General features: G+C 42.1%; 1 protein-coding gene across 4 annotated transcripts in view; it reads right to left on the reverse strand.

The window, feature by feature from the left end:
- LOC121508157 (lymphocyte-specific protein 1-like) overlaps positions 1–18,756 on the reverse strand; it is a 53,894-nt gene extending 35,138 nt beyond the window's left edge. For all 4 annotated transcript variants that reach the window (XM_041784772.1, XM_041784764.1, XM_041784780.1 and 1 more), the window contains exons 1-2: positions 18,565–18,756; positions 1,755–1,895 (exon numbers count right to left, since the gene is read on the reverse strand). In XM_041784772.1, the coding sequence (XP_041640706.1) occupies positions 1,755–1,895; positions 18,565–18,623 (200 nt within the window). In that variant the 5' untranslated portion in view covers positions 18,624–18,756. The remainder of the gene's footprint in view (positions 1–1,754; positions 1,896–18,564) is intronic.
- Between the last annotated feature and the right edge of the window lie 577 nt (positions 18,757–19,333).

Here is a 19,333-nt window from a genome sequence, read left to right on the forward strand (position 1 = left end):
CTAAGCTGGCAGCCAAAGTTGTTTTTTATGAGTACATATTTTCATAAATAATCTTTAAACCAGTTCAAACAGTTTTGTTAAACTTGCTAGAATAAATAAGAAGCTGCAGGAATCACTGAAGCCTCACTTGTTGACATGTTGTGTCTTGTTAGTTAAAGGTCTTCATACACACGTGTGTAAAAGGACACGCGTGGTTTAATAAGGTGTTTCATGGTGGATTAGGGTTTCTTGGCTGTTGGTAGGAATGTCACACTTCGACAAAGGAAATATAAAAGCTAAGGAGATAAACCAGATAAGGTTATAGAATGCTTAAAAAAACAGCAGGAGCATTCTGCAGGTAAGAAGGTTACCTGAAATCTCTGCACCTAAGGCTGAAAACCAACACTGAATTCCCATGACCTTCGACCCCTCAGGTGGCCCTGCGTTAAAAACCACCATCATTCTGTGATGGATACTACGATGTGGACTCAGGAACACTTCAGACAACCACTGCCAGTTACCACAGAACACCAATGCATTACTGATGGAAGTTAAGAAACATTCAGAAGTCCCGCCCACTTCTATGAGCTCATCTGAAATGAGTACACATTTAAAATTGTTTTTGTTGATTTTGCAAAATCATTCACCCCCGGTAAAAAAGTGAGAAAAGCGGTTAATAGTGGCAATAATGGGTCAACAGAGGCAGCAATAGGCAGAAGGTGGAAATACTTAGTTAAAGGTCCAGATTTGACCCTGTAAGACAAGTTTGTATCGGTCTCAGAAGTCCTAAAACATGTCTGTGAAGTTTGATGCTGTAATAAAACTCTGGTATATTTCTGCATGTCTAAAAACCTCTCTGTTTCAGCCCTCAGAACCAGCTGTTTCTGTGTCTGTGGCTTTAAATGTTACTGAGCTGTCTGACTCCGCCCCTGACCACGCCCCTATCATGAAATGGATGTGCTTCCACCAGCTGAGAGGAAGATCAGGAGAGGAGGGCAGAACTTTCTTCCAAGCAGGGAGGGCCAATCGAACCTGGGGGCGGGGCTAACTCCCCACATGACATCATGAGAGGAAAATCTGAGAGCGGCTTGTTTCAGCACACATTTACTGAAAGGTGTGGGGGGGGGGGGGGGGCTAAGTCTTGGAGGGATTGTGGATGGGCCAGGGGCAAAAGCGACCTTAAAGCAGGGGTTCCCAAACTTTTCAGCCCGTGACCCCCAAAATAACTGCGTCGAGATCGGGGACCCCGGAGGGGGGGTAAAGGGCACGATGTCGCATAAAGCATCATGTATAAAACTTACATTAGGTCGTTTTTTGAAACACTTACTTACATTTAAGCACAAATACTTCTTAAAGGGATACTTCAACATTTTGGCAAATTGGCCCATTGCCATAATCCCTATAGTCTTAGTAACAGGTTCGTTTCCTTTAGTTGACGGTGTAAGCTGTTTCTAGATCTGGGGGGCTGATATACCAGCGGCACAGCTAACACTATGTTAGCAGACGGTATTTATGCTTTCCCTCATCAAACTCATCAAATACACAATCCAACAACTCCAAAACGCTCTATAAATAATTACTCCAGTAAAGTATAGATACCCAAAATTTCTACTTAAGTAAAGTAAGAAAGTATTCGTACTTAGTTACCTGATACATCTGAATAAGAACAAGCACTTTACAAACATGCAGCTGGTCCCTGTTGTTTTTCTGGAACATTCCTTTAGGAAGACTAGTGTCAGACTTTACCAGCTTAGAGTAAAATTCCTCATACTCACTCTATGTTGAGAGGGATTTCATTCTGCTGGGGGGGTTCTGGCCAGGAGACACTCCCCTCTCCTCTCTGCCTCTCCCTGGCTCTCCTCCTGCGCTCCCGCTCCACCTCCTCAGCATCCTCCTGGCTGCGCTGGGCCGTCACCCTGCAAACACGGACACCGGCAGGCTTTCAGTCCTCTCCAGCACCACCAGAAACACTGGGACGCCACTAAGGCAGGCAGGATTTATAGATAACAGATATCTGCAGCCTCCTGTCCTCTGCCCCCCCGCTAGGACGGCAGCTGCCCGTAAATGTCTGAACCCCGGGGGCTGAAAGCCTCCACGTGATCTACATGGCTAGCATCATGTTGACACCTTTACATTACAGCCACATGTGATGGTTAAACATGTCATTCCTAAACCATGAGCAGTAATCTGCTGCGAACAGCTTCCACTCCTCTGGTTTCACTTTTTCCACCAGATGTTGGAGCGAGGCTGAGGGGATCTGTTCTCGTTCAGAGGATGAGCTCCGGTGTTTGGTGATGGAGGAACGCTCGCCAGTCCGGCTCAGCACTGGAGTCTGGATTTAGAACCAGGGCGCTCAATGTTTCTGCAACAGCAGCGAGTCCAATGGTTGGTCAGTCTGTGAACCACTCACACCTCTAACCATCAACTCCTGCTACACAGAGCTGAAAGCAGCCAGATCTGATTCAGACTAAAACAGAAACAACAGGTCAGAGGTTAAACTGGGACATTTCACCATCTCAGGAAAATAATAGCTCATTCTGAATCTGACGGCAGCAACACGTTAAAAAAAGTAGAGACAGGTCCATGTTTACCATCATGTAGCATCCTCTCTTCTTTAACAACAGTCTGTGGGGGAGGAATGTTGTCCCATTATCGTCTCTGTTCAACAGTCCTGGGTCTTCTTTGCTCCAAATGTTTTCTATTGGTGAAGGATCTGGACAGGAGTCAGACCAGTTCAGGACTCGGACTCTTCTCCTGTGAAGCCATGCTGTTGTGATGGTCTTGCTGAAATAATCGAGGCCGTCCCTGACAGAGACGTTGTCTGGGTGTGTCTCTAAAACTCTGCTCAACCAGAGAGCCAAATTGTTGAAAAAAACCTTTGCTAGAGCCACAATCTAAGCAGTGAAAAGTGGCAAAAACAGCTTGAAGTAGCAGTAAAAATAAGTGAAAGGCAGCAAAAATGGGTGAAAAGGGGTGAGAATGGGAAGGAAAAGTGGAAAAGGGGTCAGAAAGTAGCAAAAAATGGGTGAGAAGTGACAAAACATGAGTTGAAGGTGACATAAAATGGTCTCAATGTGGGAAAAAAATGAGTGAAAAGTGACTAAAATGGGAAAAAAGCATTCAAGAGTGGCAACAACGGGGAAAAACTAGGAAACATGTGGTATTTAATGGTAAAAGTTAGCTATAATGGGTGAAAAGGGGCAAAAATGAGATAAAAGTGGCAAAAAGAAGTGGCTAAAATGGGCAAAAACTAGGACAAAAGTGGTATTTAATGACAAAACGTTGCTATAATGGGTCAAAATCTGTAGAAAAATGGTGAAAAGGGAAAAAAAAGGATAGAAGTGGCAAAAAATGCATAAAAAGTTGTCAAAAAGTGTCAAAATGGGCAAAAAAGTTAGAAAAAAAGTGGTATTTGATGGCAACAAGCAGCTTAAACGGGTGAAAAGTGGCACAGAAGTTTCCCTTTGTGAAGGTTTTCTGGGGGAATAATGTTTGAAAACTAGACCACAAATTTCACAAAATGTCATAAATAATCACAGAAGAGCCACACGCTGAGTATCAGTGCTCTAAAAGCTCTCTCTGCTCTCAGCATTGATAGTTCCTCTCCAGATGTTAGAGCTGCCCACGCCATAGGCACTAATGCACCCATACCATCAGAGATGCAGGCTTTAGACCTGAGCCAGGAGAACCAGCTGGATGCTCCAGATCCTCTTTAGTCCACAGGACACAGTTCTGTAGTTTCCTCTGACCACAGAACAGTTTTCCATGTTTCCTCAGTCCATGTTAAATGAGCTTTGGTCCAGAGAAGACGGACCACGGTGTTTCTGGATCCTGTTCACATATGGCTTCTTCTCTCCATGATCAGCTTTAACTGTCGTTTAACGCAGTGGCCCCTGAGGGCCCCTGAGGGTCCCGTCAGCCTCATCCCTTGCTCTCAGAGATTTCTCCAGATTCTCTGAATTGTTGGTGATGTTCTGGACACACAGAGAGGCAGAGTCACCAGTTTGGAACGGTCCAATAGGAACACAGTGAGTCTGCTGTTGAACCTGCTGATTGGATGACTGCAGAGAGAATGATTACGGTGGATGCACTAAGGTAGATGGAGGCTGAGGGCCGTATAAACCCTGCCGATTCACAGAGAAGATGCTAAATAGATGGAGAACTGAAGACACGGGCCGAGCTCTCTGCTCCTGTTTGTTATTTGTTTGTAGCAACAGCTGAAGGTTTCCATGGCAACGCTGATGCATGTTCTATTTTTCAGGTACAGTGAGTGGATTCAGATTCACTGGAAAAAATAACCAGTCCTCTGTTTCACAGAGAGCTCACTCCGTCCTTTTGGGTTTCCAGAGGGCCGGCCTTGATAACAATGCGTCTTTTTATTGACCCAGCACATCTGTCAGAGCTGGAGCCAGCTGCTGAGCTGCTTCACTTCATTTAAATCTCCGGAGGGAAACCAGGAACGAAGGAGGGAGACTCTAATCCTGCCTGGCCCGATCACCATCTCACCGAGGAGCTCTGGAGAAAGTCTGGAATACTGAGACCTTTGGAAATCTCCAGTCAGCCGTGTGATTGGCTGAATGTTTGAACCCTCCTGTTATTGGGTACAAATAAAGACGTCACTGGTTTTACAGGATAATTACAGCTTCAGGCCTGGTTAGGACTCTGGCTGTAATGACTTTAGGTGAACTTAGAGCAGGGGTGTCAAACTCAAGGCCTGGGGGCCAAATCTGGGCCGTGGTACAGTCATACCCGGCCCAGCAGATCAAATCAGAGAGAGATTTTTGTATTAGAACTGGCCCCCTGTATGAGGTCTGCAAATCTGCCCCCCCCCCAAAAGTCATCACGCTCGTGTGTTATGTGGAGTTATTTTCCCCTCCCTGCCTTCCCTTTGGACCAATTGTCAGTGTAAGTGGATGATCAGAACGTCTTCAGCTTATTCTGATTGATTGTTGGCATCGCCTGTTGACTGTAAATCATTAGGACAACTTCAGATGACTGTAAAACATTTAACTGCTTCCTTAGACTTCAGCACTACTTTTCATCACTAATTGATTTGTTGCTAACTTCATCTCCATTAACCAATGAAAAAGCATTGTCATTTTACTACATTATGAATGCATTTTGACTGTAAATCCAGGCTGTTGGCCTCCAACACCTTGGAAATAATTTGCCTTGTGCTTTAGTCATCAAAGGTGTATTCACAAATTGTCATAGTATGGTACTTAGAAGTATATTTAAAAGTAAAAAAAAAACAACGCTGTGTACACTAAACATTGAAAATGGTGTTGGTTGGAATAAGAACATTTGTAAGTTGTCTTGTGAAAATTTTCTGAGAATAACTGTGTATTCGATCTGATCTGTTGCTACTATGAGTTGGATTTTTAACTGTTGCCCTGACAAGAAGTAACTTTTAATGGCACTTTCTGAAGGGATATTTTGACATCAGTAATCTCCAGACTTTGTCGAATATGTACAGAATTAAACAACAGAAAAATACATTTGAAATATTTTGTCCTCATTTTTAAGTCACAAGAATTAGAAAGAGAAAAGAGTTGTAATAATTTGATAAAAAGTCTGGAATGTGGGAAAATAAGTTTGTGTTCTCTTTTCATATTTTCATATTTTCAATTTTGCATCTCACAATTATGACTTAAAGTTATGGCTTTGACATTTTCAAATTATAAATTTGACTTTTATCTCATATTTTGACCATTTAGATTCACAATTTTAATTTTAAGACATATTTTGACATTTTCAACTTCTAACTCTGACTTTAAATCCCAAATATTGACTTTGTAAAATTTAAAATCTAAAGATTTGATCTCATATATGAAACTTTAAAACTCATAATTGAATTTTTTCTAATAACTTGACATTTAAAATGAATGATTTTGAACTTTATTTCATAGTTTCACCTTTTTAACTCGATTTTTCTTGTTTATCATATTTTGACATTTTCATCTCCTAACTGTGACTTTTAATCCCAAATACTGACATTTTTAATCAAAATCTATAAATTTTATCTCATATATTGAACATTGAAACTTATAATTTAATTTTTTTCTCATAATTTGACATTTTATGAATGATTTAGAGTTTTATTCCATATTTTGACCTTTGAAACTCCTTATTTTGAACTTTATTTCATATTTTCACCTTTTTAACTCACTATTTTTTCTTATTTATCATATTTTGACATTTTCAACTCCTAACTTTGACCTTAAATCCCAAATATTGACTTGTTTTATTTAAAATCTAAAAATTTTATCTCATATATTAAACTTTAAAACTCATAATTTAATTTTTTTTTCTTATAACTTGACATTTAAAATTAATGATTTTGAACTTTTTCTCGTACTCTCACTTTTTCAACTCACTATTTTGTCTTATTTTTCATATTTTGACATTTTCAACTTTAACTCTGACTTTAATCCCAAATATTGACATTTTTATTTAAAATCTAAAAATTTTATCTCATATCTTGAAGTTTAAAACTCATAATTTATTTTTTTCCTCGTAACTTGACATTTAAAATGAATGATTTAGAGTTTTATTTTATATTTTGACCTTTAAAACTCTTGATTTTGAACTTTATCTCAAATTTTTAACTCATCATTTTGTCTTCTTTTGGCTTTTAATCCCAAATATTGATGGCTTAGATTCAAAATTCTACCTTTTTATCTTATCTTTTGACTTTTAAAACTTATGATTTTGGATATTATCTCATATTTTGACATTTCGAGCTCAGAACTTTGAATTTTATCCAGGATTTTAACTGTTTAAAGTAACAATCTTTTTATTTTTGACGTCTTTTTAGTCTCAAAATCATTTATCATCGACACGCTGATGCTGATGGTCTGTGCACGTTTTGAACACGGAGAGTTCAGAAAGCTAGACATGTCTGTATTAGATTCCAGCTAATCGTTTTAGGAAACTGAAAATTGTCACAGCGCTGCTTATAGTATTGAATAGGCTAATGCTAAAGCTAGCAAACACCGGTGTCACAGTTCAAAACGTGACCATGTCAACCAAAGACTTTGAGCTAAATGAGGTGTTAGAGACAGATAACGGACTGGTCACATCATGGTCGAGATTTTTTTTGGCTTTTAGACAAACAAATATTTAAAAATCCTTTCTAATGTCAAAGCAAACACACATTCCTACAAAATAAAAGTCAGTTAAATAAAAAATCTGTGGTGTAAAATCAGTGACTGCATAAATATTCCCTTTAAAGATCCAGCTGGTGCTAGTAGTCTCAGTAAGTGAAACCTGAGGGACTGTGGTATAAACACACCTGAGTCTGGAAGGTCCACTCACTGGTTTATTTCTATTCCTGGCTACCATTACACCATGAAGACAAAGGAACACTCCAAGCAACACAGAGAAAATTTAAAAAATGGATAGAGAATAAAAGATTCCAAGTCTCTGAACATCCCCCAGAGTTCAGGTAAATCCATCCTGAAGAAATGAAGGAATATGTCACATGTGTAAATCTGCCTAGATCAGACCGTCCTCACACACTGAGTGGGCGTGCAAGAAGGAGACTAGTGAGAGAGGACACCAAGACCCCTATGACTGCTCTGAAGGAGTTCCAAGCTTCAGCAGCTGAGATGGAGAGACTCTGCAGACAACAACTGTTGGCCGGGTTCTTCACCAGTCAGAGCTTTAGAGAAAGACACTGTTGAAGAAAACTCAGATTCAATCTGGACTAGAGTTCACCAGAAGGACTGTGGGAGACTCCATGGTCAAGAGGAAGAAAGTTCTTTGGTCTGATGAGACCAGAATGGAGCTTTGAGACCATCAGACACTGACATCAGCACAAACACACCCTCCCCACTGTGGAGCTTAGACTCAGAAACACATAAACTAGCAGGATGTTCCCGTTAACTGTCCTGTTTGTTTGAATCAAACCAACAGCCAATCACAGATGAATGTTCCTGAGTTATTAAGACATCAAACTCGTGTCTGCATGAACTCACCACTAAAGAAAATCCAGAACAAATCCAGTTATTAGAGTCTGATATAAATGTCATTCTGTATGCTGAGGACTCTGTCCATGAGCGTCTCTGAGCCAAACACACCGCCGCCATTATAATGTGGGAAAGTGACCTACATGACATCATACTTGGCACAGACGTAGAGGGAGCCATGTTGGTTTGCTGTAAATCAGTGTGACGTGTGGAGCGTTTTCAGTTTCTCCGTTAGAGTTTTTGGGGTAAATGGGTCAACGGGGGATGAGACTGATGGTCTGGATCTCATGGTCTCTGCTCTGAGGAGATCCACAGGAAGGAGCTGGAGGTCTTTTACAGCTCTGATTGGTGCTTTAGCCCAGAACTAAAGAATCATCTTTATTTAAACGCTCCCTGGAGAGTTTTATTTGAAACAGATTGAGATGAATATCTATGACCTACCGAGCCAGGGGGACCATCGTGAAGAAGACTGATGATTTCTATAAGATGTTCCTTTATTAGTCCCACGAGGGGAAATTCCAATATATTTGTGTTTTTGAGTGTTAGTCCTGCAGCTGAGTCAGTGAGCTGAGATGTTTCTACACCTTCACTGGGGGCTCATAACCTGACACGCCTGATGGGTTTGTTTCACACGACCATCTGGGAAAGCTTCAACAGGAAACGTTTGAGAAAAGTCAGAGGCTTTAAAAAAAACTCAGAGTATGATTGGGTGAAAGTTCTGTCTGTCACATCTCTACGGGCCAATCAGAGCAACAAAACACGTGACGTAGCCGCTATCGAGCTGAGGAATAATAACGTATAATTATGTAACATTACGATGCATGAAGCAAATACTCAGAACTATTTCTTGAGTAAACCACTGGGCGGAGGGACACAGTGCAGCAGCCATGCCTGGAGTGTAGTTCCAGCTTTGCATTTAGCTTTAAAACATCTCCGTCTCGTAATGTTCCATGATTATTTCATAGCGTGGTGAATGTACAGGTCAAAGCTTGTCCATGAGAGCGTTTTGGAGTTGTTGGATTGTGTATTTGATGAGTTTGATGAGGGAAAGCCGGAATACCGTCTGCTTACATTGAGTTGGCACAGCAGGACTGAACTCAGCAGCAGCGATCTAAAAACAGCTTACACCGACAACTGAAGGTAACGAACCTATCACTGAGACTATAGGGATTATGGCGATGGAAGAATTTGCCAAAATGATGAAGTATCCCTTTAATGACATCACTTTGTAGAAATCTGTTTTCACTTTGACCTTAAAGAGATTTTTTGGTTTTGTTTAGGGTAAAAAGTTCAGTGATGCTGACCATGATAGTTTTGTATGTCACTACTGTAAATGTGATAAAGCTTTAAACTACATCCTGATAAAAAGGCTCGTCTGTCCTTAGATCTGCTCTCGTTTCAGCCCAGAATCCTGCAGAGAAGGCCGGCCTGCTGCTCCAACAGAGACAGATGGACTCCCTGGAAATATTAATACTGAAAATATTGGCAAAAGAGAGCCACCCTGAAAGGGTTAAATTCACGTTCAGTCTCTCTGTAAGGTTAAGGTAAAATCCCAGTTTCAACAAATTTTGTATTCACTGATTATTACCTGTGCAAAAAGGACAGGAAGTGTTCCAGACCAAACCTGGTCTCTCCCTGACCCTGGTCTGGGATTGTGTCTGATCTGAACCACAGGCCTGATCCTGGATGGGAACCAAAACACCCTCCACCCTTTTTATTTCTCCTTAAAGACAAAGAAGAGAAATATTCTTTACTCAGAGATGGAGACAGAGCAGGGAGCTGCAGATGAAGAATATTGGACTTTGAGGGCTCCATAAATACCTCAGAGATGACAGAGAACTAGTCTAAAACACAGCTGAAGACAATTAGGCTGTTAGCTTTCTCTTAAAGGCATTATGGGTAACGTAGGATATCTCTGAGTGGATGAATTCAAGCCGTGAGCTCAGCGGGCCCGCAGCAGCTTCAGGTGTCTCTAGAGTCTGCTCAGACATCGGCAGCCATGCTGAGAGGCACTAACGTGAGCCCAGTTATGAGGAAATGTGTCTGATACACATCACTTTTTCCACCATTTACACAATGAGGCAATGGAGGCCAGAGGAGCAGCATTTTCTTAAAGGGGGTCGGACTCAGCCAGATGAGGTCATGGTCGTAAAGGAAGTTGCTGCAATAAAAGAAGCCATTGAACCCAGAGCTCGGGGTCATGTTCGCTGAAGTCACACGGTTTGTTCCATCAGTCGCTCTGCAAAGCGAGACGCTCGCTGACAGTCAGGAACAGAAGTTTCCAGAGGGATGCAATCATTGAAAACAAGAGCAGAAATTAGCCTCTTGTGTCGTTTAGCAAGAAAGCCAATCAGAGCGGACGTCACTCAGCTCTAACCCTTAAGGCCCATTTATACTCCCTTTACGTACGACAATGTGTACGTCCCTTTCAAACGATGTTACCGTCACTGCTCACATACTTCCATGCCTCCTTTATGTTGGCATGGATGTTAACCAATACATCCACGGGGGGGGGGGGGGGCAGCCCAGAACCAACAGTTTAAGACAACAACAAACTCAAAAACAAACATGGCGACTGTGGAGGAGGTATTGATAATGTACCTCTGCATAAAAGACAAAAACAGAGGCAGCGTTTCTCACCAACTCGCACAACTTTCCCTCAAAAAGTTCCGCCGTTGTTATTTCTTCTTTGTGTCTCACTAGAGCTACGTATCAGGTAGTGACAGCAACACTGCCCCCACGGTTTGTGGTGGTACTGCTCCGTTTGGCCCGTATCCGTAAGCTTTATGGAAACGTGCAGAAATACGGATGAAATGAACGTGAAGCATGCACAGAAGGCTCCGTCCGTATCCGTATTTAACATTAATAATAATAATAATAATAATAATAATAATATCTTGAATTTATATAGCGCCTTTCAAGAAACCCAAGGACGCTTTACAGGAACTCATAGACATGGACAAACTATGTGAGGGTAGGATGAGTGTGAGGCTGGTTTAGTGAAGACTGTAGGCTGTGGTGAACAGGTGGTGCTTGAGACGTTTTTTGAAAATGTCCAGAGATGGAGCGCTGCGGATGTCTGCAGGAAGAGTGTTCCAGAGGGTGGGAGCTGCAGCACTGAAGGCTCTGCCTCCATAGGTTCGGAGTTTGGTTTTGGAAAGTAGGCCGGTGTCTGAAGATGGAAGGTTGCGGGATGGTGTGTATGGATGGAGGAGATCAGAAAGGTACTGGGGAGCCAGAGCATGGAGAGATTTGGATGTGAGGAGGAGGACTTTGTAGTTGATACGGGACTTGATAGGGAGTCAGTGGAGGTGGATGAGGGTCGGAGTGATGTGTTGCCAGGGTCTAGTGCGGGTGAGAACTCTAGCTGCAGAGTTTTGGACGTACTGAAGCCTGTCCAGGGTTTTGCTGGGAACTCCAGACAGGACTCCATTACAGTAGTCCAGGCGGGAGGTTATGAAAGCATGAATGAGTGTTTCAGCCACAGAATCAGGGAGTGATGGTCGGAGTCTGGAGATGTTCTTGAGATGATAGAAGGCAGATTTGGTGACAGACTTTATGTGGGACTGGAAGGAGAGGGTGGAGTCCAGGATGACGCCCAGGTTTCGGACCTCGGAGGACGGACAGATGGAGGTCCCGTCCACATGGAGCATGAGATCTCCAACCTTCTGCAGCAGCGCTTTCGGGGCCACCACCATGAGCTCTGTTTTATTGCTGTTGAGTTTGAGTTGGTTAGAGGTCATCCAGGCTTTAAGCATAAATGGGGCTTTAGAAAGCTCCTCTGATTGGTTCTTAGATGTGCGTCAACATTCATACAGGAGTCAGTGACCTCACTCTGACCCTGTTTACACCTTTTATTGAACCCCTTTCGTCTCATTTTAGGCCCAAGTGGTAATCCTGAAACACACTTCAGTGCAGACTGGCTCATCCAGAATCCCTTCTTAAGAGAAGACTGTTTATAAACCCATATCAGGGTTATTTACACTCTGCATTCAGAATGCACACAGTCTGTGCTCCGTACCCGCTGTTCTGATGCTCTCGTAACGCCTCCAAACACCAAAGATCCACAATGCAGAGCTTTAGAACGCCATTGGTGACAACCGTTTCAGCTGGAATCACGCCATCTGATGCAGTCGCCTGCAAGTCGCAGCAGCAGGATGCAGGGTGTTACAAGCAGATAAATGTCTGAAAACAAGATTTACATTCCCCATTTCTAAGGTTTTAAATTCTAGTTTCATTTGATAAAATCTTGCTATGAATCAGGGCTGGGCAGTTAATCTAAAATTAGATTAAATCGCAGTATGGCCTGCTGCAATTTTCAAATCGCAAAAGGTGCAGTGTTTCTTTATCCTGACATTTGTGTCAAAATACCAGTTTTAACCTTTTATTCTTTTGCAGAGATGTTATGCATGACATTTCATGCAATCATCCAGGTGCCCTTTTTTAGAATAGTCTACAGAAAAACCTACCTCCTTCATTTTTGTACTTTTTTCTTACTAAACATAAGGATAACAAAATCCCCTCAATGCATTAATTCATATACAACCATCAGAATTAGAAACTTTTAAAGAACTGTTCATCCCTTAGGAATAAAAGAAAGTTAAGGAATAATTGCATATCAACTTGCAATTGCAATATTGGGGGAAAATCGCAGTTAGATCATTTTCAAAAAACATTCAGCCTTACTATGAATTTTGGAAATTATAACATTTATGTTTTTAAATGTTTTTCTACATATTTAATGGAAACTTCCCCGTCATTGCTCCTTCTCCTGGTTGCACTAGATGCCTAAATGCTCAGCTGATGGAGGAGACATGAGCTGAGTGTGAAAACTTAAAGGGGACACATTTAACCCTTTAAGACAAGTTTATATCGGTCTCAGAGGTCTCCAAAACATGCCAGTGAAGTTTGATGCTGTAAAAACACTCCAGCATGGATTTCTGCATGTCTCTAAACTCCTCTGTTTCAGCCCTGCTCAGAACTAGCTGTTTCTGTGTCTGTGGCTTTAAATGTTACTGAGCTGTCTGACTCCGCCCCTGACCACGCCCCTCTCAGGAAATGGATGTGGCTCTCCTGATGTGACAGTACTTTCAGGCATGACAGAGTCGTGACATAAACAAGTTATAGAGGAAGAGATTAGTGTGGATGCTGCTAAAGCGCCAGTTTTACCAGAACTTGACGACATTTCTTTGTTAAGAAGAACAAAGAACAGCAGGGAGCTGTTTTCTCTTCAAAAACAAGAAAAGTGGTGTGCTGACATGTCTACAGTCATGGTTCATTTATGCAGTTCTCTATGGCAGCAGTGGTTCTCAAATGGGGATACGTGAGATTTTAAAATATAATCCGGCTATTTCAGAAAAGTAGCGCCTTTCTGCACGTTTGGAGCAACACGATTTTGCGAGTATATTACTACATTCTAAAACCACATTCATGCTGCGAACGTCTGCGGTGTGTTTTCTCTGTCCTCTGATAAACTGTGATATTTATTGGAGCCGAAAATAAAAGGAGGTTTCTCCCTCCCCGGCCTTCACTCCGTGCGTAACGCGGCACTTTTACACGCAGCCAGGAGGTCAGTGCCGTTTAGTTTCACGGTTTCATTCACTGCCAGCCACGTTTGTAAGAGGAGGGACTGACTTTTCATCCATTCTGTGTCAAATGTGATCAATAAGAGTAATAAGGGCACAGCTGACGGTCGCTGTGGGAGGAGTTAACTCCCCTCCAGCGCACAGATTGGCTCACCTGTTTGTGTTCCAGACTGGTCAGAGGAGCCATTTAGCTGGTTTATCTGCAGCATTTATAAGTCGTATGTCTGAGGTCAGAGGAGACTGTGTTGGTAAATATTTCACTGAAGTCCTGTTAGTTTGGAAACAGCTCCAGCTGTGTGAGTAGTGCATTTGTGTTCACATGGACATGTCTGGCTGCCTGTCTCCCTCTCTACCAGGCTACATGAGGCAAAAACACCAGCACTGATACAGACAGATATGAGAGGACGAGCATCAGGTGGTGATGGAGAGGAGGACGTTTTTGTTCCTCTGTCTGCCTTCAAAATCGGCACCACCACCACCTTGTGCGCTCGTCGGAGCGAAACTTTAAAAAAAAATATCCGCAGCAATGTCGCGCTGTGAAATGATGTTGCTGGTGAGGAAGCTTGCTTTGACTCGCTACAGGTTCAACAATAAATATTTTGTGTGAATAATTTGCACGAAAAATTTGCGAAGGAGTGTAAGGACTTAAGTTTATAAACTGGAGTTAATATTTTGTATGCTCTTAGATTGAATCACCCTAAAACCCCCTGAGTCTCCCCCATGGCAGGATGGTTTGACCCACACTGGAACATGCCTGTCAATCACTGCATTCACAACCTCTCCATTCATAAAAAGGTTCATGATTTATTTTTGTGAAGAAATGCTGATCTATAACTAAGTTCCTGATTTCAGTTTGAGAAGAGATCTTTATGATGATCTCAAAAAGGGGCACTAAGCTGTCTCTGTAATAATTAGTTAATTATTTACAGGTTTTAGTTCCAGAGAGACCGCTGCAGCCCAGCAGAGTTTTGCACGCTTCTGGGTTTAAATGGTTTTATGCCACTCTCTGTTTTCACTACATTCATTTGAATTCCCACATTTAGAGATGGGCAGATTTGCCGTGAGTTTAGTCATGCATTTTTAACATTTAAAATGTTTGAAAAAACATTTAATTTAAAATTGTTTATCAGTTACAAAGTTTGATAAACCAGGCAGCTGTCACAGCGCTGTTAATGTCTTTCTTTTTGGCCAAAAAGCTTCGCGCTGTTTAGCGGGGACTTGGTTGAAAAAATACGTCACAGGGGTTCATGACTGAGAAAAGGTTGAGAACCAGTTCTCTATGGAGTTTACTCCTCGGTAGCGGCTACGTCAGGTGTCTTGTTGCTCTGATTGGCCCCTAAAGATGTGACAGACAGAACGTTCATCCAATCACCCTCCAAGTTTTTTTCAAAGCCTCTGCCCTTTCCCAAACACCGTCTATGGGTGGTTTACCAGATGGATGTGTGAAACTAATCCATCTGACGTGTCAGGTTATGAAAAAGTGATTTGTGCGTAATATGTCCCCTTTAAAAAGGATGGCTGTAATCTTGTCCAAGAGGCAGATGAATATGGAAAAGAGAAATAGAAATACCTGTTTGAAAAGGCTCTTGTTTTTCTAGCACATTTAGGGATATTTGAGCTAAAACTTGAGAAATTCAAGGCTGTAGGAGGTCAATTTAGTGGGTAGAAAAATGATCATTCTCCTCAGAAAGGTGCTGAAGCCGTAAACCAGACGAGGACGGGTTTATTTATGCTGACAAGGGTCAGACTTCTCAGACTTCTCAGCAGCTTTAAGAGCTTTTATTGGTCAGTAGATGCTCCAGATACTGAAAAGGTGAGTTTTTAGGATCTACCTCCTCTGTAGGGTGACGGTGGAGTCAGCACTGAAGGAAGTGTTTAGTTAAACCGCCACTGATCTCTAACCAGAGAGGGAAACGCCTTCATTCAGCCTGGATAAAACATAAATGTCTGTCCAGCTCTAACAAGCTTTAATATCCAGGTTTGAAGCTAAAGTAGAGGTTTAGGGAGGCTAATGCTTGAGGAGGAGTTTACCTACATGGTGTCCTTTCAGTGATTTACTCTAACTGTAAATATGGCCGACAGCACAGACGCCACGTCATGCTCTCCACAGACGGTGATGCTCTGAGGGTCAAACATGGAGGAAAGAACCAGGTCTTCATGGTGAAGATCAGACCTCCAGATTAAACCAGTGTGAGGAAACAGGGACCCCCTTTTCACACCTTTATGGCCTTTTCTCCGTCCACATCGACTCACATTTAAAGGAAATCTCCTGTCAGTCACGTTTACACGCTGACGCCAAAACCTCAGGTGGTCTTTGGTTTCAGACCAGGCTCAGGTTTTTTTACATCCTTCCACCAGTGAAGCTCCTGGAAAGGAAAACTGTGCAGAAGCACAGAGGCAGGGGCGTAGCTAGGGATTAACGGGCCCCAGCAGTGTTCAGTTTGGCAGCCATTTTTAATTTTAGTTTTAGTCGCATTTTAATCATTTCTATCCTTTCAGTTTTAGCCTGGTTTTGTTGCATCATTTTCATAAATATCTATGCGTTTAAATCTGTTTCTGAACCATAATTTCCCAATATTTTTATTATGCTTAAATTAAATTTACTTTCATCATTACACAGCGCTGGACTAAACCTTTTGAACATTTTTGAGGGAGGAGCAGAAGCCCCCAGTGTTTTATCTTTCTCTATTTGAGACTAATTTCAGTTTTTTGACTGATTCATTTAGTTGCTTTTGATTGAATGATGACACTGATTACTGAGAATAAATAAATAAATCACACTTTTTCATAGCAGGCTTCTTAAAGACCCCTCTCTTCTTTGGGCCTGGGTACTCAGTACCTTTTTCCCCCCGGTACGCCCATGCAGAGAGGCGGTGAAATATGAAGGAGCAAACCTGCAGACTAACCAACTATGATCCTGCTCAGTCATTCATCCTGTTTGCACCACTGATAGCAGCGACATCAGTCTCAGCCTAACTCACCTCCAGCAGCTCTCATGAGCCAGTGAACTCTCGTTCACAGCTCAGTTCATCTGCACTGTGAGGCGGCGTTGGCGCCAGGTGGACAGAAATCATCAGGATAAGAAAGAAGGAACTCCGAACCAAAGGGATGTGATCGTTAGATTCATGTAAGGCTCAGCCGATGGTGCAGAGAGGTCTGAATTACCTTCTGAACAAAATATAAGATTCTCTTACTCTGACACTCAGACTGGGGAAATTATCACACGAGTTTGCAGAGCTCTCATAAGCTGCAAACATCTCCAGAGACGAGTCCAGGACAGACTGGTCAAAAACGCTTTCTAAATGAGCTCTTCACTCATGGAGATACCAGGCTGTAGGAGGACAAAAGGAGGAAAGGACGTGTCATGTATCTCAGAGCAGTGGTTCTCAACCTTGGGGTCAGGACCCCTTTAAGGTCGCGCACACTAAAAGGAGGTCCCCAGATTCCCTAAAAAACTAAGAATATTTATAAAATTCCACAGTTGCCACTTTACACCAGCTTTGCCAAATTTTATCCAGTTTTCATCATTTTTTCCCACAAATTTTAACACATTTTTGCCATTCATCACTCACTTTTACCATTTTAAACACCTTCCACCACCCTTTTCTGCATTTTCTCGTCTGTGTGGTAATGACCTCACTCTTTTGGACCCTTTTTGTTCCCCTCATCTAAATCCAACTGAGAACATTTGGGGATGGATGACAAAGGAAGTTTACAAAAATGGACATCAGTTCCAGACATGGATGCCCTTCATGAAGCCATCTTCACTTGGAGCAACGTTCCCTCTAGCCTCCAGGAAACACTCTCATCAAGCACGCTGAGACCAAGTTTTGAACTGATCAGCAGGAACGGTGGAGCTCCTCATTACTGAGGCCTTTTTTCAAACTTTTATTTCTGTTTTGAGGGTTTTTCTGTTTTTTAGAGCTGTGGTCTTAAACTTCTGATCAGCTGATGAACAGACTGTTTCTCTTTAATTCTTGTTTTTTTCTTTCTGCATTTTGAATTCTTCTTAAAACATTCTTAAGATCCAACAGTACAAAATGTCATTTTTTCAACTGGTCTCAACACTTTAATGTGTTTAATAAAGCGGACTGTTTTTACAGCTGTATGGATTAAAGAAGCTTTAGGAAGATTTCTTCTTTATGTTTTTTCATATCTACACTTTCATTAAAGCTCTTAATAGATTTAAATTTAGACTGTGAATGCAAAATATCAACGACTGACTAAACGAAAATATCCAATGTAAATAAAACAGCTCTGCCAAATATGAAGACGGTAAAATGATGCAAAAATTAGAGTCACAAATGCTATTAAAGAGCAGCATAGTCTACCTGAGCTACATGTGCTACATAGGCTACCTGTGCTACATGTTCTACATGTGCTACATAGGCTTCCTGTGCTACATATTCTACATGTGCTACATGTTCTATCTGTCCTACATATGCTACATGTGCTACCTGAACTACATGGGCTTCCTGTGCTGCATATGCTACATGTGCTACCTGTGTTACATTTGCTACATGTACTACCTGTGCTACATATGCTACCTGAAGTACATGGGCTTCCTGTGCTGCATATGCTACATGTGCTACATGTGTTACATGTGCTACCTGTGCTACCTGTGTTACATATGCTACCTGTGTTACATATACTACCTATGCTCCGTGTGCTATGCCTCCTGTGTTACATATGCTACCTGTGCTACATGTGCTACCTATGCTACATATGCTAACTGTGCTACATTTGCTACATGTGCTACATGTGTTACATGTGCTACCTGTGTTACATATGCTACCTGTGTTACATATACTACCTATGCTCTGTGTGCTATGCCTCCTGTGTTACATATGCTACCTGTGCTACATGTGCTACCTATGCTACATATGCTAACTGTGCTACATTTGCTACATGTGCTACATGTGTTACCTGAGCTATGAAGACCTCTCTAGTGTTTCCTGGTTGTTGATTTAATCCTGCAGCCCAGAGGTCAGAAGAACAAACCTCTCGTGTTTAGGAAGCGTGTCTCTCACCTGATCAGGTTCTGCAGCAGCTGTCTGCTGGAGCTTTTTCTCCTGATGGATTCTGACATGACAGACCGGGCTGATCCGTGTCTCTGGTCCCTGTGCTGGATGAATGTAACCCCTGGTCCTGGTCCTGGTCCTGGTCTTAGTTGTGGAAGCTCAGAAGCTTCTCACAGCCTCTCTGTTGTTGTCAGAAGTTTCTGTGGCTCATGTCTCTTGCTCTCTCTCTCTCTCTCTCTCCCTCCCTCTCTCTCGCTCTCTCTCTCTCTCTCTCTCTCTCTCTCTCTCCCCCTCCCTCTCTCTGTTTAGTCCCAGCTCTCTCCTCCCTCCATGTGGTTTTCATTGAAGCCTTCTGACCCCCCTCCTTAACCTAGCGGAGGTCATGTGACTCTCCTCAGGGCCGGGGTAAGATGATATCATAACAGAGGATTGCTGATAATCCTGTATGCATGTGTATTGTGAATATTCTATTGTTTAGGAGAGTCTGAATGATCGTCTGTGTTTACTACGAGGAAAATAACCGATCCCTGGTCAGGCCCTCCTTCTCTGGTTACTGGTTTAGTCCAGATCTCTGCTCGCTGGCTCCTTCACTGAAAACATAAACTGACTGTAGTGATATTTAATCGATTAGATTCTTTGATAAACTCATCCTCGGTAAAAAATAAAGACAAATATAAAGGAGAGTGTACGAGGAGAACTCCATATGTTGTTAAATTATTATTATTATATAAAAATATTGTGAGCCATGTTTTTTCAGGGCACACTATGGCTGTGGGAA

This window comes from Cheilinus undulatus, linkage group 1 (assembly GCF_018320785.1).
Source record: "Cheilinus undulatus linkage group 1, ASM1832078v1, whole genome shotgun sequence".
NCBI classification, from domain to species: Eukaryota; Metazoa; Chordata; class Actinopteri; order Labriformes; family Labridae; genus Cheilinus; species Cheilinus undulatus.